Source organism: Cebidichthys violaceus, unplaced genomic scaffold (genome assembly GCF_023349555.1).
Source record: "Cebidichthys violaceus isolate CVI_PGR_0920_01 unplaced genomic scaffold, fCebVio1.0.p SCAF_12, whole genome shotgun sequence".
NCBI classification, from domain to species: domain Eukaryota; kingdom Metazoa; phylum Chordata; class Actinopteri; order Perciformes; family Stichaeidae; genus Cebidichthys; species Cebidichthys violaceus.
The window spans coordinates 13,193,050-13,220,124 of NW_027176285.1; the positions used below are offsets into that span (position 1 = coordinate 13,193,050).

The 27,075-nt window shown below is 43.0% G+C and overlaps 2 protein-coding genes across 3 annotated transcripts in view; one reads left to right on the plus strand and one right to left on the minus strand.

The window, feature by feature from the left end:
- Nucleotides 1–1,091: 1,091 nt before the first annotated feature.
- LOC137869247 (secretory carrier-associated membrane protein 1-like) lies at nt 1,092–11,924 on the plus strand. The gene is made up of 9 exons (XM_068706512.1): nt 1,092–1,283; nt 4,595–4,672; nt 5,503–5,610; nt 6,647–6,758; nt 6,969–7,097; nt 9,135–9,294; nt 9,391–9,492; nt 9,910–10,027; nt 10,144–11,924. The coding sequence occupies exons 1-9, from the start codon at nt 1,227–1,229 to the stop codon at nt 10,291–10,293; spliced, it is 1,014 nt and encodes a 337-aa protein (XP_068562613.1). The 5' UTR covers nt 1,092–1,226; the 3' UTR covers nt 10,294–11,924.
- Nucleotides 11,925–14,713: 2,789 nt separating this feature from the next.
- Nucleotides 14,714–27,075, minus strand: part of lhfpl2a (LHFPL tetraspan subfamily member 2a) — a 38,078-nt gene continuing 25,716 nt past the window's right edge. For both annotated transcript variants that reach the window (XM_068706514.1, XM_068706513.1), the window contains 2 exons: nt 23,677–24,479; nt 14,714–15,822 (listed from right to left, as the gene is read on the minus strand). In XM_068706514.1, the coding sequence (XP_068562615.1) occupies nt 15,566–15,822; nt 23,677–24,097 (678 nt within the window). In that variant the 5' untranslated portion in view covers nt 24,098–24,479 and the 3' untranslated portion in view covers nt 14,714–15,565. The remainder of the gene's footprint in view (nt 15,823–23,676; nt 24,480–27,075) is intronic.

Genomic DNA, 27,075 nt, shown 5'->3' on the forward strand with positions numbered 1-27,075 from the left:
CTTTACGTAAAACAACCAAAAAATGCTGCTTTTGCCTGTTCATAGGAAAATAAAAGTACTCCCACTGTGTAGAAATACTTTGTAACGAGTTAAAGAATGTAAAAAGTTAAAGAAAGTATTTGCGTAAAAATATACTTGAAGTACCAAAAGTACTTTGCAGAATGACAATTAGAGTATAATGTATTATAATCAAATTATATATAAAGCTCTTAATCTACATTAAAACATCATAAATCATCAAAATACGATTATACGTGGGATTATGAATCATATTTCCACAAAGTAATTCAATTTATAGAATTAGTGTGTAAAAAAAAAATACAATATGTAGTTATCAATTGTTATGGAAAAATATTACTTTTAATTAAGTAAAATATGTGAGCATTTTATGCTGGTGTATCTAGTATGTAAGCTAATTTCTGCCAGCAAAAAAATAAATACAATTAAATAAAATTAAATAAAATTAAAAGTTTCTATTTTTTTTTATTTACAAAAAAAAAGAGAAATAATGAGATAGAAAGTCTAAATTATAAGATACTTTAACACAACATAGAAGCAGCTCGTTGGCAGGTTACCCATTTGACATAGCAATGGATTGTGAGTACATTCAAGACTACTTTAAACGTGGTTTTACAACAGATGAAATACTTCAATTGCTTGCTAATTCACGTGGGATTGTACTCAGCAAATGCACCCTTGAAAGGATTTTTTGAAAAAGATAAATATTACAATATTCTTCTTGTATATTCTTTTTGTAAATACATTTTTTTATTTTATTTTTTATATATATTTATATATATATATATATATATATATATATATATATATGTACGAATATATATATATATATATATATATATATATATATATATATATATATCTTATAATTTCATATAATGTATTTGTTAGTTTTTTGGGATTTTTTTTATTTGTTTGGGCTTCCATAAGGGCTTGACGTTTTAAAATAATAAAATAATAAATTAATAAAATAAAATAAAAAATGAAAAAAGAAGGTGACGTAACTTCCGCCTGGCGTTTCGTTGTATCGCACGTGATCCGCTGCTGGTGACCAATCCCGATAGTATCTCTGGTCACAGTCAACACTTCACCTCCGGACCGTGTCTTGTGTCTGTCATCTATCTGGCGTCCACCTCAAAGAGAGTCGGGGTTCTGGTGTTTTTGGTGGGGAAGTTTTTTGTAGTTTTGAGACTCTACGGAAAGTCAGAATGTCAGATTTCGACAGCAACCCGTTCGCGGACCCGGAGATCAACCACCCGTTCCAGGTATAACGTTAGCTAGCTACGTTAGCCACGTTAGCATCTTAGCTCGAGCCTTTATTCCACGTTACTCCAGCCAAGGAACAAAGTCGTACATGTATTGTTCTGTGCTGTGATGAAGCTAACGCTACTTCAGTTTAATACTAGTAATGACAGCAATTAGCAAAACCCCGTTAATTCACTTGTTGGTAGGCTTTAGTTACAGTGTTGTCACTCAGTGTTGGTTCACTCTGGTGTGACATAACATGCACAGGTACCATATACAGTATAAATGGGAGTGTTGTTTTCCTGATTTGACTCGACATTACATAGATTTGTCTTTAGATTAGATTTCCATAATGTACATTAAATGTGTTCTTGCCTAGATACATTTCAAATATGCGATTAAAACAGTAGTTTTTGTCATTTATCTCTCCAAAACAGAGAAATAAATGAGAGCAGAACACACATGTTTCACACTCATGCCTTCGTTATGCTGTTAGCTTTAGTTAGGCTTTGAACTACAGACTGCTAATCGTGTCTTGTCATGGAAAATGAAAAGGAAAGCATGCATCTGATCATGTGACTTCCTCCGTCTCTATTTCCTCATCATATCATGTGTATTAAACATGGTCACTGGGGAAGCAGCTAATTAGCATTTGTATTAGTTACACATCTGTAACATGTCAACATAATAGTTATAATAATTGGTTGCGGCCCTGTTGTTTTAGATTAACATGCTTATACACTTCATAAGTTACCAGAACTGATTTATAAAGATTGTCCCCATCACAAAACAGAACAAGGTATTTATGTTTTAAAGGTGTGTGTGTGTGTGTGTGAGAGAGAGAGAGAGAGAGAGAGAGAGAGAGAGAGAGAGAGAGAGAGAGAGAGAGAGAGAGAGAGAGAGAGAGAGTGGAAGATGCTGACGGCACAGTTTGACCGTACAGACGCGCGGAGAGTGAATTATTCATGGAGCCTCATTAACATACTGACATGACTAGTGAACCCCGGCTGCTCTGCCATTTCTCTGTCATTTATTGGCTCACATTTCTTTCCCTTTTTTTTGGGGGGGGTTGCCTGAGGAGAAATGGAGCCTTGTTCCCTTCTCTTGAGCTATCGTCAATACTTCATGAAGTCATATGGTGCCGTCATGGGCGACATGTGGTGCTAGGATCCCCTCTGGCTTCTTTCCTGCTAAATTTCATCACTCCCGATCGTTATCACCGCCGGGAGACTATGTTTTCGGTTCTGAAGTGTGTGCATCTCTGTGTCTGTCCACAGCTAATCTCTCACACTGCTGGACCCATCGGCCTAATATTTTTTTTTTGTGCTCTTTTATGACGGAATGCTCCGCGACCCTATTGTGGTTGCGGTGATTTTAAACTGTCGACATGTAGCATGAAGCTGCAGTTTAGCTGCATGGATTAAAACCAGAGCGTAGCTGTTGTGTCACATGTGCCTCTGATACGCTTGTGGTCTAGACTCTGATGAATGCACTTTTCTGGTTCACTCTGTTTTGGCCTATTTCTCTGGATGGAGGCTAATTAATAGAGAATTTAAGCTCTCATGTCAATTAATTAAAAGAACAACAACAGCTTTCCTGTCCAGCAATTAGCCCCTCTGCTAGGTGCAGGAGAAGACCTTGTTTTTGATGTCCAGGATGTATTCTCGTCTGGGTGAGGTTCCCGTTTAATCGAGAATAACTTAAAAGCTAAATTATTAGTTCATTGTAAAATCCGTGCGATCTCCCCGTCCCCCGTGCTTGATTAGACGGCCTGTTGCACCTGTGCCCCATACGTCTCACCTGCCACACTAACCTACACTGTCAGCCGTGGTCAACTTGGTGTGGGCTGCAAATATAAACAGACATAATTAATGGCTCCTATAATGAAGCACAGTTATCACATTGTGTCGTCGTAGCAGCTTAATCACATGTGGCCACACAGGAACTGGGTTTCTGAAACCAGCAGTGTGTGTGTGTGTGTGTGTGTGTGTGTGTGTGTGTGTGTGTGTGTGTGTGTGTGTGTGTGTGTGTGTGTGTGTGTGTGTGTGTGTCACTTTGCAGCTTCTCCATCAAATACAGTACAGTAGGTGAAGTGGTGGATTAAAGGCCATCAGCTAGTGGGAGAATGCAGCACAAAGCCTGTTTTATTTCCGGCTACATGAGTCTGTGCCTCATTAGGTGACAGGAAATCCATTCACATGAAACTAGTTTTCAAACAGGCCGACGTGCAACAGGTGGATCGTTTGATTTTTCACCTTTTTGTAACTGTAGATTTCAAGGTGAAAACGTGGTGAATGTGCATGCGCTTGTTTGGCTGAGCAATAGGGCGACATTAAACTTTAAACACAACATACACTGAAATATTCACGACCCTGGTCTGGTGACAAGTTGCAGCCTGTGTGCCTTTATTGTGTGTGTGTGTGTGTGTGTGTGTGTGTGTGTGTGTGTGTGTGTGTGTGTGTGTTGGGCAGCGGAAGAGATGCTCTCAGAAACTTAAGAGTCAGAGAGACAGCGAGAGGACTGCAGTGAGACAGGATAAGGATAGCGCTGCAGGAAACCGTCAGGTTGGATGTTAATCTTGAGCAGCAATTTGAATGAAACTCGTGTGTGACTAACGGCCGCTGATGGTAAGCTAAAGCTATAAGAAAGCTATAAGAAAAAGAAACGTGTGATAATGTTGCTTAACTGGTTGATTTTTATTTTTCAATAGAAGCAGGATATACTGAACTATGTGCTGTAGCCGGTAGTGGAAAACACCCCATAAGTAAACATGACCGTGAAAGAGGCTGAACAATGTCGGACCGGTCCTGAATGTCTCGGCGTCCTCCTTTATTCCACTTAGTGTGTTTACATGGTGCGTACTTAAACCGTCTCTGTGAACAAGGTTGTGTGAATTTGCTTGTCTTGCAAATCAAGAATGAGCCTAAAAGCATCAGAAAGTGCTTTAGCAGCGCTAGAGGAACACAAAGTCTCTGTTTTTATTCCTGTCTTCAGCAGCCAGAAGCGTTCGCCTCCCCCTCTACTTCTGAAACTCACGTACTTGGTTATTTATAAACGTCTTCCCGTGAAAATTATTGGAATCATCCCGTCTTTGCCGGTATTGAATTATAGGCCTGTTGCATTTTGAATAAAGAGGGTTGTTTGGCCCTCAGCTGACAGAATAATGGAGGGTTTCTACATTAACATGAGCTGTTTTTACTCTGTAGATGTTTCCACCGCTGTCCTCGGGTTAAAAACATTTGAAGAGCGATTCGTATTCGTAACATTTGAGTAATTTACTACTTTTCTTTGAAGCTTCTACAGTTTATTGAAAGTGTTGTTGTTCTCTCAGGATCCATCAGTGACACAAGTACGACAGGCGGCTCCTCCGGGGCTGGAGGAGTACAATCCCTTCACAGATGCCAAACCAGTGAGTCCTTTAACAACCACTTCATGCATCTAATAGATGTGAACGGCATGAACGGGACCCAGAGGATTGATTTAGTCCTAAAGAGATCCAGGTTATTTCTGACTGTCATGTGACGTGATGGCCCGTGAGAATATATTGGTTTTAATTAAAGATTATGTAAAATGATTAGTAAATCACTCCTAGATATCATCATACAGTAGGAATCACACACAATTCTGTGAGTTTTGTAACTAGAATTTGTAATTACAGTAAGTCATTTTTTTTTTCAAATTTTCACTTATAAAATAAAAAAAATTGAATTACAATTAAAATAACTGTTGAAGAATTAAATGAAAACGTACCCCCACATTTTTGCATAAATTCAGTTTTGTTTAAATTCAAATGCATTTTTCGCAGCATTATCAAGACTATATGATTCAAATTTTATATTAAAATTGCACAGATCTCATGACACGTTCCATAAGATATAACTGTAACATAACAGCTCTGATTAGTGGTCATTTCCAACCTGAATGTTTTTTGTTTTTTTTTGCATAATATTGTTTTTTTAGTCTTTGATTAAAGTTAGCTTTGTTCATAAAAATGCAAACGCTCTAAACATTTATTTGGCTTTCCTTCTTTTCATACTTACATACAACTAAACTTGATTTCAGCATCAGTAATCAAGTCATTTTGAGGCAAACAGTGCGCATACTGTCGCCAGTTACAGCTCAGTTTTTGTATTGTTACTGTTTAAAAGGCCGGCACTACAAGAGACACTCACCAGTTTCTAACTCATTTTGCAGTTTCACACAGCATGGTAACTAACAGCATGTATGTTTCCTCCGTAGACGCCTCCGGGTATGGCGCCCAAGGCCGCGGCGCCCGCCATCAACACACAGCCCGCCATCATGAAACCCACGGAGGAGCCTCCAGCCTACTCGCAGTCTCGGCCGCAGGTATTGCTGACCTCACGCAGCCATAAACACTGCCTTGTTTTCTTCAGCTTCATGCTGGCCGGTCCACTGAGAAGCGACATTTCTACATCGTCACCGTGCTGAAGCTGTTTATTTATTGGTTTGCTTGGTTCGTGCCGAGTTTGTGGACAGGAAAGTAGCTCCGCAGGAGATTTCTGCTGCTTTTGTAGCTGCTGAGTGAGACACCGACTCAGAGAGAAACCCTGGCAGCTGGAGGAAACAACTTGTGATGTGATGGTGCATCTCATTTGTTGTCAGGCTCCTGGGAACAAGTTCTTGTGAAGTCTCTCCTGCTGCTGCTGCTGCTGCTGCTGCTGCCTCCTGTAGAGAATTGGATTTATTCCAAAAGTAGAATCAGAGAATTACAATTGAGCAGAGAAAACACACGACACACACTTATGTACTTCTACCAGTGTGTTTATATCAGGCGGCAACCTCCGGTTCTGAAAAGTGAAGCCAAGTGAAGTGACTTAAAGCTGCATTCTCTCTAGTGTCCATCAGGGGGCGACTCCTCTGGTTATATAGAAGTCTAGTCTAAAATGACTCTACTTCTCTCTTGATTTATTCCCTCAGTAAACATTGTAAACATGAGTTTATGGTCTCAATCTCTAGTTTCAAGTCTTCTTCAATACAGCATGATGTTCATTTAGTAAATCATGATCCATTTAGAGTGAAACAGACCATAAAGCAGGGTATGCTTTAGGGGCGGGGCTACACTGTGATCGACAGGTCTCTTGCCAGAGACGTATACGGCGTCTCTACGCCACTCCTCCTCAGTCCAAATATGGTCACTTCTGTTCATTGGTTGCAAAAACCAAGATGGCGACGGCCAAAATGCCGATTTCGAGGCTTCAAAACCGCAGTCCACAAACCAACGGGTGACTAGGTACACTTCTTGTCTACAGTCTATGGTTGACATTTATTTCATATATATATATGTATGTGTGTGTGTGTGTGTGTGTGTGTGTGTGTGTGTGTGTGTGTGTGTGTGTGTGTGTGTGTGTGTGTGTTTGTGTAGGATCAGTCCGGAGCAGCTGCTGAGCTGTTGAGGAGACAGGAGGAGCTGGAGAAGAAGGCTGCTGAGCTGGACCGCCGGGAGAGAGAGATGCAGTCACTCAGCGCTTCAGGAGGTCAGAATCAGAACACATATATTGTTGTTTTAATACATACAGAAACAGAAATGTCATTTCATACCTTGATAACGATACATATCAGGATACAGCATGTTTTATTATAATGCAATAAATAGATTGTCTCCATGAAATAACCACATGTTCTGTAGACTCAATGATTAAACATGAACTCACGCTTCTTCTTCTTCTTTGTCTTTTTTGTTTCAGGCAGGAAAAACAACTGGCCCCCCCTCCCGGAGAAGTTCCCCGTGGGCCCGTGTTTCTATCATGACATCACGGTGGACATTCCTGTGGAGTTTCAGAAGACGGTCAAGATCATGTACTACCTCTGGATGTGTGAGTGGCTTTTCTTTTATTCCTTTTATTCAAACGGTCTGTTGCTTTAAGGAAATCCTGAAGGATCTTTTTCACGATTTCTGTACATTTTACAGGCCAATCCAATCATTTTGTGGTCTAAAAACAACCCTTTGAACAGTTAGTTGAAGCCCCGCAGTCATCAAAGTATTCAGCATTGAGCCTCCTGGAACCTTTAGCAGTCATAATGTATCCACATATCAAGGATGAAAGGGACATTTTATACCCATGAGCCTTGGTTTCTGTGTGAATGTTCAAACTGGAATTATTGCAAAAAGGATTATGACGTCAAATCTTGCAAATAGATGTTATTTTGCTTGTCCCCCCCATTTAATTAAATTCAATTTATTTTGGTATAGCCCAAAATTGCAAATTACAAATTTGCCTCAGAGGGCTTTACAGTCTGTACACTTACTTACTCTAATGAAACTAAACCAGAAGGAGAGAAACCTTTGTTCGCTCCAGCTCCAAACTTTCTTTTTTAATGAGTGTCAGTTCCTCTGTTCATACGCGCTGCTTCCACCGACACGTTGTCGGCCTTTGCTGCCAAAATGAAACACGTCCAACTCCTAGAGGAAGAGGACATGATGTAGTCTTTAATTGGATTTAATGCAATGAATGGCCTGGTTCAAGTTGATATCACCATATATTATGATTTATCCACAGAAGTGTAGATCTGAAAATAGAACTAGTTTTGATATTATATAAATAATCTTAAACAACACTAGTTCATATTTTTTTTATTTATATATATATATATATATTACATATATAATATAATATATATATTATATGTCTATATTATATTAATTATAATTATAATTTTTTCCAGGATATAAATCTCTGTCTATAAAAAGATAAACAGACAAATATTATAATAATAATTATTAAAAAGGTTTTTTTTATATTAAAAAACACAAAATCGTTTTGTAAATAAGTACCGAGCTGTTTCTTTTTCCTCCTGTGATTTTTTGTTCATCAAAATACTGACTTACTTTTACCAGTGAACTGCTTTTCCTCCCTCTACCACCTAAAACACAATAATTACATATTTCCATCTGGGACTCGGGGCGCGAGCGGCTTCGAGCGTCGCTCGGCGGCCTCGTGACGGGCTCACGTGGTGCAGTCATGTGGCCCGGTGGAGTGACTCGGTCAGATGATTGCTTTAAAGGTTTCTTTTGAGGCAGAATCGGAGCAGCAGACGCTCTCCTCTTTTAGTTTCTCCTCAGATAAAAGCAAAGACTCTCACTTTCTGGTGTGTCAACGAGCAGCCCGGTGTCATATTCCACACTGAGATGTCAAATCCCTTCAGTTTCACACACAAGCTCTGTTGGTAACCTGCAAAGCCTTTAACCACGCAGGCACATGTTAGGACCCCGAGAACAGAGGGTAATAATGAATTATTGAATAAATGGGTTTGTGCACGGCGCTGCGTGTTGAAATATTAAGAGTCGGCATGCAGCAGACACTGGACACTGGAAAACAGCCGACTCTACAGGCTCTGACAGATGCAGGGACACCCTCCAGCTTTCACTGAGATTGCATTTTCCAACTTATTTTGACTGATACACACATTTGTTTTTCCCACGTATTTGCAGACAACATCAAGTCTCCTCCTGTGTTAACCTATATTATGCAGACATACAAATACAAAATGCTCACGTAAGGTAACTACTTCAGCTTCAGTTACGTGTTAAACTTGCCATAATTATTAATATCTAACATGTTCCAACAACACTGACCGTTCCATCCTCCTTTAACAGGTTTGGTTGGATGATTCTGTCCCTGAGACGATCCTGAAAACAGGCACAACAGGCGCAAATCTGACTTATTTCACAAGTTGCAAAAACAACATAATATTTATATTTGTCACGTTGAAGGAATGTTTCTTTGTCCTCAGAAGGTTGCGTCACATCAGATAAAACGTTCATTTCTGGCCGATAATCTGCCGATAACGACGACGTGTCGCTTGTCACCCGTGCATCGCTAATCCAGCTACTTCCTGTCCTCATGCTTCAGTTCACACGGGGACGCTGCTCGCTAACATGGTGGGCTGCCTGGCCTGGTTCTGTGTGGACGCCACGCGCGGGGTGGACTTCGGCTTGTCCATCCTCTGGTTCATCCTCTTCACGCCTTGTTCCTTCGTCTGCTGGTACAGACCGCTTTATGGAGCGTTCAGGTACGCGACACCAATGTATTCTGACCTCGCATGAGCGAATGAAAGAGTCCACCAGTGTGTTGTTCACACCCTGTTTTGTTGTTTTCTGTCCCACAGGAGTGACAGCTCGTTCAGGTTCTTTGCGTTCTTCTTCGTGTACATCTGTCAGTTTGGCATCTACGTGATGCAGTGTATCGGCATCACCAGTTGGGGCGCCAGGTGAGAAATCAGGGCAAATAAATCGAGGAAATAATTGTCTAATAAATTGATTATGAAAATAATTGTTAGCTGCAGCTCTAGTGTGTTTAATGACAACATTTCAAGTTCAAACACGGAGCAGGAGTCACAGAAAAGACCAAAACCAACAATGTGTTGTTCTGTCTCTCAATATTTTCTGACTTCCCTTAATAAACAAATATGTCAGCTTTTATTTTGAAAGAGCCTCAGTAACTATCTCAAACAGCTGGACACCGTAGCTTTCAGCAAACGTTACTCAAACAGGACTTATTTGCGTATTTTGTCGGGGACTATTTTCCGCCGCGGATTGATACACATTTGACTGCTCTGTTCAGTGTTTTTGACAGCAGGACTGAGTCGTGTTTCACGTCCTCCTTTTAATGACTCCCTCCTCTGTAGCGGGTGGATCTCAGCTCTGACCGCCCTGAATCGCAGCATCCCAGTGGGCATCATAATGATCGTCATCGCTGCTCTCTTTACCTCAGAGGCCGTCCTGTCCCTCATCATGTTCAAAAAGGTAATGCAAACAAAAGAGATGAGCAGCAGTGAGGGACCAAAACATTCACAACTAGCATCACAAGTCAATCGTTAGTCGCCCCTATGGAGTTGAACATCTCTCCTCGTCCCCCTCAGGTCCACGGGATGTACCGGACCACCGACGCCAGCTTCGCGAAGGCCCAGCAGGAGTTCGCCACGGGCGTCATGTCCAACAAGACGGTCCAGACGGCCGCCGCTACGGCCGCCTCCAGGGCCGCACAGGGAGGCTTCAAGGAGCAGATCTGATTGGTTCAGAGAGCTCGCTCATCTCTCCGTCCCACCCACCCGCCCTTCCTCCTCCTCCTCCTCCTCTTCCTCCTCTGCTCACACCCAGCTTCCACTAGAGCCAACTGCCCTGTTTGAACACATGGAGAGAGCCCCCCCCCCTTCAGCCTTCTGACAATATCCAGTCAAACGTGATCTCAGTCCACCGCCCTGAACAGGATTCAAACAGGGCGGCGGCTCTCATCACCCACGCTGCACTCCTGCCACTCGACCAGCGTGCTCTACTTTGTTTTCTCTGTGTGTGTGTGTGTGTGTGTGTGTGTGTGTGTGTGTGTGTGTGTGTGTGTGTGTGTGCGTCGGGTCTGTCCTCTGTAGACGGATTCTAATGTAAGTCCGACCCTTTCCGTCGTCACCTGGGCATTTCCCACTAAAAACCCTCCCCAGCATTAATGGCTTCCCTTTGACTCATCAGCCTAATCGCTACTTTCTATTTTTAGATTAATTCATCACATGTAGTAGCTGGAGTTGTCTGTTAACACACGCTTGCTGCTTTCCACGAGCCCATCACGTAACACTGCTGCCCCCCGGTGGAGTGACCATGTACTGCTGAAGATGAATGCTGTGCATTCCAGTTCACTGCCTTTTGCCTTCTACTTTCTTTTATTTTGAAAGCGCGTAGTCTTACTTCCTTAAAAGTGATGCGTCACCCAAAATCTGTGAAGTATATCAAAACACCTCATTATCCCAGGAAACGTATTCAAATTGTTCCTGCAACGATATTCCAGTTTACAGTGATGCACCACTGTGGTTCAGGCTGAAAAATACAAACAGATAAAATTAATTCCGGTGAAATTTTGTGCATGTGTTCATGATCCCCAGAGGATAAATCATGTCGACTTTGGGGATCCCCTGACTTTTCCTTTTAGCGCCTTTCCTCACAACTATTGGATGTGAAGAAGGCGCGTCAGGCGGTTATCACGGTAAACGTCATCCCTGCTTAGCGATAGCATGTTAGCATCGTCGCTGTGAGCATGTCTGCACGCTGACATTAGCATTTAGCTCAAAGCACCGCTACCAAAAAAAACAATGACTGGAGTAATTAATCTGTTTTCAAATGAACTACGCCGACAAGAGGTGTTTGATACACAAAAGATTATTGAGGACTTTTAGTTGAACTGTCACTTTAAAGTTTGCTTTCGAGTATTTTTAGTTTTCCTTGCTTGAAGTCTTTTGCCCGTAACGGATAAAACGTATCTTATTGTGAAAGGACGCCAAGTTGCACTTTAAAATCTTTGTCTGCACACTGTAATCTGTGCAAATGGAAGGATATTTATAACGATGACCGCTCGCCTTCCCGCTCGTTACTCTCCATATTTACTTCACGTCACATCCTCCAGCTGAGTTCAGCGTAGTCTTCACATGAAGTAGATGGATTGATGGCCCTGATCCTCCGTCCCGTTCAGACGCATGTTCCTACAGCTTATCTTCTGAAGAGGAAAGTGTAACTCGTCTCCAGCTCTCCTCGTGGTGCCGGAGAATTACCTCAGTTCTACTCAGGATGTGCTCTTCACTTGCATGACGACGTTTAAAAGATGATATGTATGAAATCGGACCCTTAACTGGCCCTCCTGTTTTTAAACACGTGTGCTGTAAAACAATATATATATATATATATATATATATATATATATATATATATATATATATATATATATATAAAGATGACAAAAAAAATGGGGCCAGTAATGTTGATGTGGTGTTCTGATCATTGCTTGCATATTCATAATTTGACACGTGTGGATTGACGATCACTGAACTCCAGCAATCAAATCTGAAGGGGATTCTTTTATTTGTTAGGTCTAATTCATTTCCAGTGTGTAGTCATTAAAAGAAAACAAATATCAAGAGCATTTTACTGATGGAATGTCTTTGAATGTGTCCGTTTCCACGTTGTTCGTGTCTGCAAAGCGGTTTGAATGCGTCTGTTGTGTCTCATGTTTTAAACCAGTTAAGCCTTCGTATGTATTTGATGTGTCGGAGTGTAAATAGAGGGTGGGGGGGGGGGGGCAGAGTCTGGCTGTGGGTCTGGGATCCTTCTCGACTTCCTGGAGACTTTTCTTCTTTTTTTTTTTAAAGCTTCCTGCAACATGCCTTGTTTTGCTCACTTCTCCTTTTCTTTTTCTTTTTTTTTTTTTTGTATTTCACACTGGCTTCATTTGAACCAGTGCATGTGTAACCCTGATGTACAAAACAACAGGAGATTATTCCTTCAAAAGAATCAAACCGAGTGGCACTTACAGTATTTAGCTGTTATTTTGTTTGACTTGCTTTAAAAATAAAACATGTTCAATGTGAGAAGAGACGTTAGATTGCGACGTGAACTGTGTGCCGTGCTGTAGATGGGCTGTGGCTTTAAGCTGTGCTTCATGATCAACATGTGGTAGAAAACACTGACGATTAATCCATAAGCATCTCTGACTATACAATTATTAAATTATTGGAAAAATACATAGTGAGGGATGTTTGTATATTTTGTACGATTTCCAGGCGGTCGTCTTATTTGCTCGTGTGATTTAAAGATGCACTCCGGTTTGACTTTCAGTCGCATGTTTTGAGTTTTGTATATTTATTGTATTAACACTGAATAAAATTCTTCTTCTTCTGTATGAAGTCAAACGTGTTCTGTATGTGGTGCACACGACACCAGGCTTCACGCTCTCTCTCTCTGTGTAGTGAACGGTGATTTAAGTGAGGCTGCACCGGCTGACGGAGGCCAGACGAGGTCAGCAGTCATCAAAGAATGTGAGATTAAACGCGACGCAGATTAATGCTGCTGGCTTTAGACGAATAGAAAGTTCCCAGATTTAGAATGAGTTGTTCAAATAGTTGCAAACCTCTAACGCTGAATGTCACGAAGCCATGACGAAAGAGATCGACTGAAGGCAAATAATGTTATTTAAATCAAGAAGATGATGATAATAAACCCCAAAACAGCCGAATCGGGGAAATCAGTGGTGTAGGGAGAAGATGTTGCTTGATGGGAACACAATATTATTAATGCACAGGAGTGACGATGATGAATACTAACCACTTTAATATCCAGGCTGTCGCACTTGGAAGTGTAACTAGCCGCTAATCACTTCATAAAATATGAAATAAGATGTATTTCCCATGTCCTAAAATGCTTAAAGGATGATGACCACAGAAGGTCTAAATGTACTAAAGTGTAAAAGGCCGTCTGTCCTCGTTCTCTGATTCTTCGTACGATAAAAAGGGGGAAAATCTTTTTTGGCATTAGAGCTTCTGCTGCTCTCTTCAGCCTGCACGATTTGTCATGTGTGCCTAATCTGGAAGTCATCAAGCGCTGCGTTTAGTTCTGGAGTGTGCTGGTGGAGGGAGGAGGCTCCTCTGTAGTCCACATGGAGGAACGAGGTGGAGGTGGGGCATCTTTAAGTGGTTATAATCAATACTTCTGTCATAATAATCTAATATCAATATGTGACAATATCAGCTCCACGGAGCTTTACAGTGACTCTCAGCTCATTGATCATCTGCTCGGCCCACAACATAGGGGTCGGGCCCCTCCAGAGGGTCCCCAGATAGAGCTGAGGGGTCGTGAGATGATCAGCGGGAGAGAAGAAGAAGAAACAAAGTTCTGATACACAAATCTGTACTAATATTGGGATTTCTTCTTTTTTTATATATGTATACATTGAACAAATACATATTAGGAACTGCTGGTTAAATAAATAATGTTAAAAAGAGTTAAAAAGAACAATATTTACAGCTGAAATGTGCATCGGAGAAGAAAGTGGAATGACTTGTACTTTTTTCAGTCTGTTCTCATACAGTGTTGGTAGATATACCTACAACATGAGTGTGCTGTACTGTGTAGAACTCCCACCAAGTCAATTATGTAATCCACGTGAACCAGGAAGTATAAAAAACCCCGAAAACACACACGTGGGGACAAAGAACGGTTGCCTAAACTAAACCAAGTTGCTTCCTTTGGAGACGGAAGTTTATTTTGAAAGGACTGTAGCGAGCAGACATTGACACGTGTTGCTGGACTGTTGTAGGAAAACTGAGGAGTAACTTCTTAGTAAGAAAGATATCATAAGAACTTGTTGTATGAGGATACTTTGACTTAGTTAAATATGAGGCGCGCACACACACACACACACACACACACACACACACACACACACACACACACACACACACACGCAGAGTTCTGCATCAGTGGAAAAACTGATCACCCGCTGGCTGGAAAAAGTACCCACCCCCACCTCAAGGGCCAAACCGAGGTCTCAGCACCAAGCTGGCTGCTCCACTTGCTGCATCTCCTCCCTCCTCCTCCCCTTCCCTCCCTCCCTTCCTCCTCCTCCTCCTCCTCTTCCCCACAGTTACTGCTTCCACAGTATAAAGAACTGAAACCTCATTTTCTTCTCCGTTCTCTTTATTCGTTCGGGCAGAAGGACACCAGCTACGACTCGACAGACTCCCTGAAACCAGACGTCACTAACACACAGCGACACTTCACGTCCTCCTCGTGCACGTCCATGTCTTTGTGCACAGGTTTACGGGACGTCCGCTGGATGAGGACCAGACGTGGACCCTGCACGGGGGTTCAGCTCACTTCATATCAGGACTTCTTTTTTGCAGGAAGAAGAGAGGACAAACGGAGCGCACCACGGAGCTTCAGCGTCCTCGTGCGAGCTGTGCGAACAGTCGATACAAAAAACAAAACGATTCAGACAACAGTACATTCTGTCGGGCTTTTTAAAAAGGACGTCCACTCTGAGCTGGAGCCGTTCATTCTGAGTAGTTTATTCTGACTGAGTAGTGGTTCCCTTGTTGAGTTTAACACTCACACGTGGCAGACAGTTAACAGGTTGGCTGCTCGTGGTCTGGTGGCATAAAAAAAAAAAAAAAAAAGGCAAGAGTGAAATCATCAGCCCGGCCTATCATTCTGCGATCATCGCTATGTACAAAATATATATATATAATCACACTTATTTACAGAACACGCCTCTCTGGGCGTCCACACGGTTAAACACGGAGACAAACACTGAGGAAAAACAAAACTTGGCACTTGTAGATTTCTCCCACGTAAACACAAGACGGAGACAAACAAAGAGTCGGTTTTTAGTGGTAAACAATGCGGGGGCCTCCATTTCACAGGCCGGCCTTATTAAAGACAGAAGGGCAGGTGGCTCCTCTTCTTCTTCTTCTTCTTCTTCTTCTTCTTCTTCTTCTTCTTTTCCCGACAGGACCAAAGTGTCTGGGCCCCTCAGAGGAGGCAGATGAGGCTCTTCCCCTCCTCGATCTCCTCCTGCACCTTGTCGCTGGAGGTGGCGATCTCGGCCTGCGCGGAGAAGACGGCGCAGACGAAGGTGAGCACGGTGCCGCCCATGGCGGTGTAGAAGGCCCAGCCCATGGAGCAGAGCCCGGCCTGGTACGGAGCCGCGTCGGCGCCGCAGTACAGCTGGACCTTGTCCGAACCCCAGCCGGCGGGGTACAACATCAGACCCAGGATCAGAAACAGACCTGCGAGGGAGGGAAACGATTATTAAAATACAATAAGCATAGAAGAGCATAGAACGGCTGCTTCTTTTAACATCTAACTCCTCCTGCTGGCTTGGTTTTACGTTTAATACTGAATAACCTCCACATTAACACAGACCACCGTCCTCTCACTTTAAACCAACGTCTCTGATTAAAACATCGCCGTCTTTAGGCAACCCCCCCCCCACACACACACACACACACACACACACAAGATCAAACGTGCTCGAGCTTCTAAAGGGACTGCTGCGAGTTATCGTCGTGACCGCCACCGTTCTCTCTGGTACGAAAAACATTTCCTGCCGTCGCGGCATTCAAAGCATCCCGTCGGGCCGAGATGATGAAACGTGGGGAAAGATAATCCCAGCGAGGCCTCCGGTGAGGCAGGAAAGAAGAGACCCTGAGCCGGAATCTTGACCCACGTGGCCGAACAACAGGAAAGAGGTCTACGAGGGGCTCCCCCCCACCCCCCTCGCTCCGGTCTCTGGCTGACCCTCCAGGCGTCCTGGATGGAATCACCTCCTGTCTCACTTTGACCCACTTCTACTGCCCGGGACCTGAGTTCAACACCAGAGGAAAGAAACTGCTTCTTTCTACTTCCTCTCCTCTAAATAATACAAAATATAATCAACTAATGAATGGAACTCTATTGTTTTTTGTTGAGGCAGACGCAATAACCGCAAATTTGCAATACAGCCTCATTGCCCTTCTGTGTTCTCCTTTAACAGATATACAGTAAAACTCACATTTTTGTCATTTGAAAAGAAACAATTTACCCAATTATAGCCAAACAATAATCATTTTTTCTACGACAATAAATCTGATAAAAAAAAAAATCAATAATAAAGCCAATAATACGGCATATTTCACTGCTGAGCACAATAATTATTACCACAAGGGAAATTCTTTCCCTGCGTCAGCACTAATCCAATTATAGAGTAATTAAACTCTTTTACAAGCTGCAGCATTTAAGTGATAAACACATGCATCAATACATATAATCCAGTCATATAATTCTGCATTATTAGTACTTTTACTTTGGGTTATTTAAGTATATTTTAGTTTGTTGTTGTTGCTTTTACTGCAGTAAAACATCTGAGTACTTCCTCCAGCACTGTGACACTCTGCTCTCCTTATAGATTACACATCAACCAAAACCATAAACCCTTCAGTCTTCAGGTAATTCAGCGTCACGAGGTTTCTGCTCTGCAGCCGAGCCGACCAATCAGAGCTCAGGAGGAAACGTTTACAATAATACAATTACAGACAATAAATGAAGCAGAAGGGGGATGAGAGAGGCTCGGTCTAAACGTTTAGGTCTCGCTGCTTTGCTTCATAAAAAAATACAAATGTGGAGGTGAAACTGTCTCCTCTGCCTCTCTCCTAATCTCCTCTTCTCTTCCTCCCTTCCTCCTCCCTCTTAAAAGCACCCAATATCATATTAAACAAGGAAATGAAAACTAGGTCATAAATTCTTTCCACATGTTGCCTTGACGTCCAGACCGGCCCCGGTGATGGATTGAAGGTATGGTTTTAATTCACAACCCCGCCCCTCCTAAGACCCCCCACAAGCTAGACCTCCTAACCTAATATCCCTCTGCGCTCCACCCTCCCAACCCCACTACTCCCTCTACACTGGCTCCTGTCTCCGTTAACTTCCAAACTGTCAATTCCCCCCCATCAATCCATGCCTCCTTGCCACCAACCCCCCCATCCTCCTCCCCCTTTCTAACCCTTGCTCCCACAGCCTCCACCCTGTAATACAGCACAGCAGGTCTGCACTCAGCTCCAACAAAATCTTGGCCACCCCCTTTTTCCTTTCCAGGAAAAAAGACAAAAAAAATAAGAAGAAGAGACAGCGAGAGGGCAAAGTAAAAATACTGGCAACCGTTTTCTCTATCAATCAATATTTACTATCGTTTGCTTTATAAAACAGTGAGCAGCCCTGTCTTCAAATTGTCTTGTTTTGTCAACAACTCTCCAAAAGTAAAATATATTTCATTAACTATAATGTTAAAAGCAGGAAATAGAAGCTGGAGCCATCAAATATTTGGTTTGCATTAAAAAAATTACTTAATTTATTGTCAAAATAATGTCAAACAAGTAATGGATTAACCTATTATTACTTAAATGTTCTACTTTAGTTTTGAATTTGCAGATACAGGTGGTCTTACAATCACTTGATGACTTATGAATTGCATTTCCAATAAAAACATGTTGATGGCTACACTTACAGTTTTATATAAGAAGCAAACAGTTGCCAGTTTGTTATTGGCTTTAACTACAGCAGCCCTGCAATAAATCCTACTTTCATGAATGTTACAAAGTTCAGTTTTAGAGGCGCTGAGTCAGCGTTATGATCGTTTCAGAGGCTGTAATTTGTGCTGCTGTTGAACCGTTTTGTGTTATACTATCAACTGTTTTCTAATATTTTGTGGACCCCACAATAGTGCAACAGTGCACTAGTTGCAGCCAGGTGTATCTAATGACCTGGTAACTGAGAGCATGTTGAAATCAGGTTAACCATTCGCTCAAAGCTCTACTTTAACTTTTAGTCTTGTTGCATATTATTTGTTCTTAAAGCTGCATTTATTGGCATTTTATTGCACCAAGCTGTAAACGCGGCACTGACATAGCATCGCCTTCTGAGGTTGACTTGGCAAACATGTTCGCTAAGTCACTTATTCACACACCCAACAACCCACAAACCAGAGAGACAACGAGAGGAGGCTGGTCTTTATGGCCGTGGTGGAGGTCTCACCAGGTGCCTCCAAATCAAGGTAACGACCCGCCCTGACTGCAGGATCCTGCCGGAGGCAAACATTTCACTTTTTACTGATTATACCTTCGTACTTTTACTTAGGTAAAATCCCAAATTTTAGACACAAATAACTGGTTTTAACTAATTGTAGATATAGTTTCAGTTGTAGAATGTTTGAACACTAAGATCAGACTTTAACTCTGAGCTTTAAAGCTGATTGTTGTGAGAATTATACTTTAAGCTTTAAAGCAGCAATAATACATTTTTTTGTGACTAACGTTAGTCAACGGTTTTGTATTTCAGACATTAGCAACAGCATCAATAATTTAAAGTCGTGTTTCTGTCCTCCTGATGAACTTAAGTCCGATGTTGTCTCTCTTTTAGCTCTGTTTTTGGTCTCCACCAACTCTTGAACATTGAAGTGAATATATAATAAATAGAATCAACTGAGATCTGGGTAATTATAATAATGTATTAACGTAAAAAACATTAATATGCTCTCCTCAAAGCCACCAGACATTTTACCACGTTGATCATCGAAACACACTTCATTCAAACTCCACGGATACAAAATAAAATAACATATTAATAACGTCTTGGTTAGTCTTTCCACTGTTCCAACAATCACCAACTTTAGTTTGGTCGTAATAAACCCTTAACTCACTGTGTTAAATGTGAAAAAAACAGCCTTTAATGTGCTACTCAAAGCCACAAGTCTCCACTGACAGAAACGGTACATTTACCTTGCTATTTCTTGTAAAACACACATTATTCAAACATTTTCATTGGTTACTAACCCTGCCTCTGGTGTGTCCAAGAGGTCGAAAGTTAACACCGGAATAAAATCAGAAAGGTATACTCGTCTACTGGCAAAGGGAAAGGAGTCTATTTTTAGCAGGTTTATCCGTCTTGTCTCTGCATATACACACTCATTTTTCAACTGGTTTACCTGGTAGTCTAAGGGAGTGTTCGGTGGGTTCTTAAGAGCTTATTTGCTTAAAACAGCTGCTGCCTTCCCAATTAAAGAAGTAATGACTTACTTTATTTACCCATTGTAGAATTACAGATATATGACTGTAAACAACAAGGGTTTCCTAATATTTCCCATTTGCTCTTCATTAGTTATTACGAAACGGCCACACCTCATTATAAACACAGATATCCAGTAAAAGCTATTAAAAGCATTGGAATCCCATTTTCTTATCAGTCAAAGTCAGCAGTTCTGTTTCCCTCTTTTGCGTCGCACATCTTCTTTCGTGTCAGAATCAACAGGACACAGGAACGCTGCTTAAATTCCCGTAAAACATTTAGTTTTTTTGTTTACCCTCGGTTCCAGCCTGGGGCTGAGTCACGGTCAACGGTTAAACCTGTGACGAGGTCTGTGACTCACGGCTGGAAGGGAGAGTTTATGGCCGGCAATAAAAGCTTTCGCCACCGAAGGCAACAAGAATCTGAGACAGTTTTACGGCCGAGTTTGTTTGCCGTCTTGTCTCTAATCCCTTTTTGGCTGAAGTTTAACACGAGTGACGATGAGTGAGGACGGCGTTTCAGTGAATGTGCAGAGAATTCACTCACAGGTATAGTCCACAAGAAGCCTTCAGGGGGCTCTACAAATGTGAGCCTGCAGCATAGAAAGTGTGACCCTCAGCGTCTGTTTTAGCCATTCGATTACGTAAAGCAAAGGGAATGGCTTTACCTTCAGCTGAAATCTTAAAACCACCTGAAACTGAGTCCAGTTTAATGACATGTGAGACACTCTGGCCGGCGGAAAGTGTGTCATAGGGGACAAAAGAGTAAAAAAGTACAAGTGACATCAGTGCGAGTGAAGATTAGGTTAATGGGCTTTTGGAGGCTCCAGTGCAATGACGTGACCATCCCCTGGCAACGGCAACGCAATCTTCCCATCTGAGGTCAATCACTTCCCTCCAAACATCTGCAAGTCTGGCTTCAGTTTCCTCATCACCGGCGGGTCGGCACGAGGAGTGGAAATAGTGATTAGCGGGGAGTCGGTGTGGTGCGGCGCTGCCGGTGGATATCGGCGAGAACGATATCATTCACAGGCCTCGAGAGAAGAGGACACTCAAAACACACTGAACTGATTGATGGACTACATTTACATGCACACTTATATTCAGAATATGATGGTATTTAGAATTTGATACAGGGTTTTTCCCGATGTAAGACAGTACGATATGCTGATATTATTCAGGTTTTAGGAGCATATCTTTGGACTTTGCAAAGTCCCGCCCCCAAAAAGCAGACTGGCCAATCATAGCGACTAGGATCCGACAACTAATTGTCTCTGCTCCGTACAAAATAACTCCGTACTAGTCGTGGTTAAATGTTAAATGAGGTTTGAAGGAGATATACGTTTCTAAAACATTACATTTCTACATAAAAGACCTGTGGAGCTAACATTAGCAGAATACGTTAGCACATCATTAGCTTGTGTTAGCACTTCTATGCTACGCTAGCTGCTGAAGGTGTACTGAATGTATACACATGATTGTAACAGTGAATAAAGACCTACCCGGCTTTACAGGAACACTGTTGCTTAATTTCATTGTCTTCCGTCTCAGGTGATGTGGTGGTTCACTTTTACTCTTTTATCTGCATCTTTAGCTTCTATCTTTATCTTTTTAAACAGTTTTAGCTGCTGAATCACTTTGACATCCTGTAAATATTGTATATGTAGACTCTTCTGTCTGTTTTTCCAAAGATAAATATTTCTTCAGAAAGTGCAGTTAGTGACAGTGTGGGCTCTGGAGTAGCAGCAGGGGGCGGAGCTTAGCAAAGGGTCAATCGGGGTTTACGGTCAGCTCTGTGCTCGAACCAGCTGGCCAGCAGTTTGCAAGGATGAAAATAGGTGAAAGAGGTGAACACCGTTAGATGTCAGGTTCTCCGTCTTATCTCTTCCTGCGGTTGAAATGAGTGAAAGGTTATCGGCCTCCAGCTCCACAGGCAACGAAGGAAGCACTCCCGCCTCCTCAGCAGCTGTTTGAAGCTCCTCTCTCGCCCCCTTTCCTCTTCCTCTTCCTCTTCCTCATCGTCCTCACAATGAGGAGACTCAGCGGTGCATTTCCCCACTTTCATTACTGAAGCTAGACTCCCAGAGCTTTATTTAGATGGTAAATATAAATGCAGGTAACACTATGCTGGGCTATGAGTATACTCCATTTCTACACTTTTCTGAACAGAGTTACGATGAGAGTATTTCTTTTTTTTTGTTATTGCATTTGCAAAAACAAAAACACAAGACCAACAGTATTATTATTTGTCTTCTGCAAACGTTAGCTTGCCCGGCTAACTAGACATTCACTGTGTAGCACGCAAGACGAGTTTAAGATAACGTTAGCAACTCTGTCCTGGTGTTTTTCTAATTTGCTAATTTAACTCATAGCATTAGCATAGCATTAGTCCTCAACCTCAAAGCCTTTTCTCTTGTATAAATGAAGTATGTCTGCAAATAATCGTTACCGAAAAAGGTCGTGGAATGAAATAACTTTTTAATTTAGCACAACCTAGCCTTTTAGCATAATATAATATGATATATTATTAGTATTGTATGTATCTATCGAGTGCAATTTCAGTTGCATTTACATGGTTCTTATTTCAAAGCTAGTCAGTTGAAAACTTAGGTATCGGCAGGAAATAGATTCAGATTACAAAATACATGGTCGTCTGCCTGCTGGAATCAAAAGACCCAAAATCAAAGATTGTTTAAAAAAATTATTACAAATTGCTGGTGCGAGAACAGGAAGCTTGAAAGGCGTAAGAACATGGGTCAAACTTATACTCCAAATAAAAAAATATGTTAATTATTGATCGCCTACAATCTCACAATCAAACCGCTCCTGCAACATGATTCACTTCTCTGCTGTTGGTGTTCATAGTTTCCGAGTCAAACTCCTCCGCCTCCTTATAGCGCAGAAGCTAAACTGAAAGTAGCATATTTAGCGATCCTTTGGCGGAACAGTATGTAGAAATAACATAAAAATCTAATATTGCCTTTAAGGAGTGCTGCTCATTGATTTGCAACATCGCCCACAAATACCTAACGCAGCAGAGATGCAGTATGAAAGGGGAAGTTACAAATTCATATTGTCTAAACCCTACATCTGACTCAGTCTAACTAATAAAAGAAATAACACTTATTGTGTCCTGACTAAACATTCACATTAAGTTGTTCCAGGCTTTTGGAGCAGAGAGAGCCTTCCGGCAGACACTCATGATTTAAGCTCTCTCTCAGGTCAGCAGGGCCGCACTGAGCTGAGTTTACAGCTTGGCATGTCCTTCTCCACACGCCCACCTTTTTTCTGTTAGGGCCTGCACCAAATAAACAACAGTGGGGGAGGACGGCCATATGACCACCACCACCACCACAGAGCTGTGGGAGACAGAGGAGGTTCAGCGAGCATGATCTCATGGCCTCCTCCCTTCCATAACTCACCACACTGAGTCAAAGTGGCCACAACCAAAGGACACACACCCTTCACACACAAACACAGATACGCAGGCGCGTTCAACTCTTTTGGGATCGAGAGTCTCCAGCTGACTTGGTGGAAAGTAAATATTTGGGTGGCAGTTGCTCCGCGGGTGGAAAAAAAGAAAAAGAAAACCTTCTGACCACCTTGGGGTAAAAGTTCACTGAAGGCTCCGCGAGAATCGAACACATCATTCTAGCGGTGGGAGCTGTGGCGCTCGTAATGAACGTGCTCAGCTGAAAGTAGAACTTTTAATTTACCTGGATGAACGTCGGACGCCGCAGGAATGAAGAGAGACAATTAAAGGTCGGACGGACCGAGTTGGCTTCCGAGATTCCGGTTCTCTTTGAATCAGTGCAGTCACAAAACACGTCTTTCAGGATGTCGGATTGACGGATTGGACCACCCAATTCATTTCTAAGGCTGTTTGACCACCCGACAAACAGTTCTGATGAACTATACTGGCGCCTTTAGACTATTTGTTCAATGACACACACCTGAGTCTGTTTACCACCTTCTGTACCTGAAGAACACGCATACTGTTTTCTAATCTAACATAGTAGAATAGGCAATCATTAGAGCCGTGCTCACCTGCGATCCCTTGCAGCAGTCCGCACACGTTGAAGATGCTCTTCTTCATGATGCTCTGGAAGCACATGGTGAAGACCGAGATGAACGCCACGGCACACAGCAGCAGGATCCCCGCCGCCAGGAAGATGGACGTGGCCTGCCAGAACCCGCTGGCAATCTCCCCAAAGTGTATCGCGTACGGCCCGCACAGTATTCCGCGCTTCAGGTGGGGCAGTTTTATGCAGCGGCCGTAGATGCCCAGAGTGGGCCTGTAGGCCTCTCCGGCCGCGGTGGCCCCATGGGGGCCGAAGACGGCATCGGGCGTGCGGGGGAATCCCACCAGCCAGTCGGTGCTCATGAAGGCGATGAGCTCGCCGAACGCGGCCACAATACTCAGCAGAGTCCACAGCATGGAGCGGCAGGTGACAATGACATGGCACATGCTGACGGCGGCTGGAGTCTCGTTGGAGGCCCCTTCCAAAAGACCCGAGAGCTGAGGGCGCGATGCTTCTCCGGCGGAGATGCGAGGGCGAGTGAGCACTTCACAGGAAAGGAGTTAGGTGACGCCGCCGAACACAAAAGGTTCCCGTCAATGATTCACAGTCTGCAGCTTCCCTCTTTTTTTCTCCTACTCTGCTTCTCCTTTCGCTTCTTATCTTCTGGCCGGTGTCGTTTCGCCCCACAGCTCTTCTTCCTCCTCCTTGAAGTCGCCCTCCTTGTGTCGACTCGGTCTTCAGACTTCTTATTCTGTCTGGTTTTTGGCGTCTACATTGTATTGAGGTTGCTCTCCCTGAGCCAGCCCGCTGGCGTCACATCAGACACACCTAAGAGATAAAACAGGGACAAGAAAAACAGGGGGAGGGATTTAATTGCGTGTATAAAAAAGAAATGTAATTGCATGTATAACAAGAAGCTCTAAGTCAGTCTTTTTATTTGAGGAAGTGCAGCTCTCCTGTTTCTGCAAATGCAGAATGAGGAAAGTGTGGAGGAGGAGCAGAGAGGGGAGCAAGGGATCTTCAGCAGAAGGTTTAATGACTTGTGTGGGGATGTTTTCGTTTGAACTGGGCCTCTTCTGTTTTTCGCTGTGTTTACGTTAAAAGGATTTGTGATCAGGGCACTCGTCGGGCGCTCTGCTCCCAGCGGAGCTTCTCGACTGAGGTTGCGAAGATGAAAACTAGAAAAACATTATGCATGTCGTGGAGGTGGAGGTGGGAGGGTTAAAAAATGGAGAAGCGGATGCAGAACAGACTAGGAAAAACAAGCCGGAGGACTCTCATCAAGCAGCCCACTCAGCTAACCCGGGGTCAGCCGACGGTTGATAACACAGCGGCCTGTCCTGCTGTCCGCTGATAACCTCAGTGACATCGACCCCGCTGCACTGCTGACTCAGTGACACCAACGTACAACGAGGAAGCTGCGAATGGTGTCGGTTCATCAAAACAAGCCAACTCAAGAAAAGTGCCGTGAGATAACTTCTGATTTGGCGCTGTATAAAGTCTTTTCCATTGTATAACCGTGGGCTTTAAAATGTCCAGTCCTTGACGTAAGTGTCTCTGACTGAGTTATAAACTGACCTATTTCACTAATACAAAAATGACATGCAAATTATGGGCCTCATTTTCACACCTTGTATGAAGTTGTTTTGCCTTAAATGAAGCGACTCGTTTAAAGTGACGCCTTTTTTTTCCGATGACAAAGAAAAAAAAACACACATTCCAGTAAACGGACGATAAAGAACCTTTTCATCATCCCTTATCTAAGGCCCCGAGGATCCCCGGAGGATCTCGAGAGATCAAAACACTACTTCTATTTAAGTTATGAGATTTCATCTATGACAGACATTTGCAAATTTGACCAGAGCGTACATTGAAACTGCAGACGTTTGAAAGCCTTATACAGGCATTTGTGTTATAAATGCAGCTCCGGGCTGAAGCTGACAGTTGGTTCTTTTCTTTCTTCTCCCTGCCGCCTCTCGGGACTCCGTTAGTCATTCTCCGACCAGTGTTTTGGCAGCGCAGCAGAGGGACCCGGGGGCCTGCTGTTGACACGTGTGCCGCCCGCACTGCGAGGTTTCCATCGCTCGCGTCGTGCCCCTTAAAGCGAGGGGTCGCTGGAGCCACGGCCGTTCCCTTGTGGGACGTCCCGGCAAAGTGTGTGAGCGAGTTAGAGCGTCACACAAACTTTGATCTTTGTCGTCCTGTCGAGATATCAACAACAGTTCTTTTTTTTTTCTCCACCCCTTCTTCTTCTGATCTGTGGTTTCTTACAGCACAGGGCGGTGTGTGTTTGTGTGTGTGTGTGTGTGTGTGTGTGTGTGTGTGTGTGTGTGTGTGTGTGTGTGTGTGTGAGCTAACGTCGAGTGTGTTTGGACAGATGACATCATAAGAACAGGCAGACAGCCGCCTCTGTGGATTTGAAACCAAAATTAATTTTATGAATCACAAACTGTTCTCGTTGCGTCACCGTGAACAGATGCAGGAACAGATGCAGGCCCGCGTTCACTGGCTGGACTTTTTTTGAAACTCGTCCCACCCCTAACCCCCCACTTCGCACAGAAAGACCGTTGAGTCCCAGAACTCCTTTGACGAGACTCGTGTTTGACGTCAGGATTTAAGACAAACGCGGCTTTAGGGTCAAACATTTGCCGGCCGGTTTGCGAACGCTAATTCCTCACTGACAGGAATACTGTTGGAAAACACTTTGGAGCTGAAACAATTTGAACCAGCTGGGGAGATATGGAGCTTTGAAGACCCTGACACTTAACCTCTGACCTTGCTCGGCTGCAGAATGTTTGCATCACGTGCCTGCTAGCGGGTCTCAGTTTGTCGAGAGCTGAATGTGGGTTAGTAGAACCACCAACAAGTCTGGACAAGTCTGGTTCTATTAATGTACCTGGTATTCATCACAATGCTCCCAGACAGGCAGATTTGTTTCAAGAACAGAAGTTTCCCCAGATAGAGCGCAGCATGGTAGTCCACATATGTGAGGCTCGAGGTGGATTTATGATGTCCTTGATAGTCCGGGAGTAACCCGGGGGGGGGGGGGGGACCCAGCATTATTTGAGGCTCGGTTTACATACACAGAAGAGTTTACAAGCTTCAGACTGCACCCACCACCCCGTTGACCCCCAATGCTGATCCACATGCATGCACACACTTATGAGACTCCCTGCCATCTGACACATGCTCCCCCAAAGAGTGAGCTAGGCTTCACTCATCTTGAATAACAACTAATCTATGGTCTGTTAAAGATGCCAAAGAAAGACCATTAAAACTCGCACTAAAACAAACAAGTCTACAGCTGAAGCTTTGAGCTTAATGCTGATGTCGGGATGCTAACAATGCCAATGCTAACATGTTGATGTTTGGCAGATATGTTTAGTATGTACACCGTCTTAGTTTGGCGCGTTAGCACACTAAT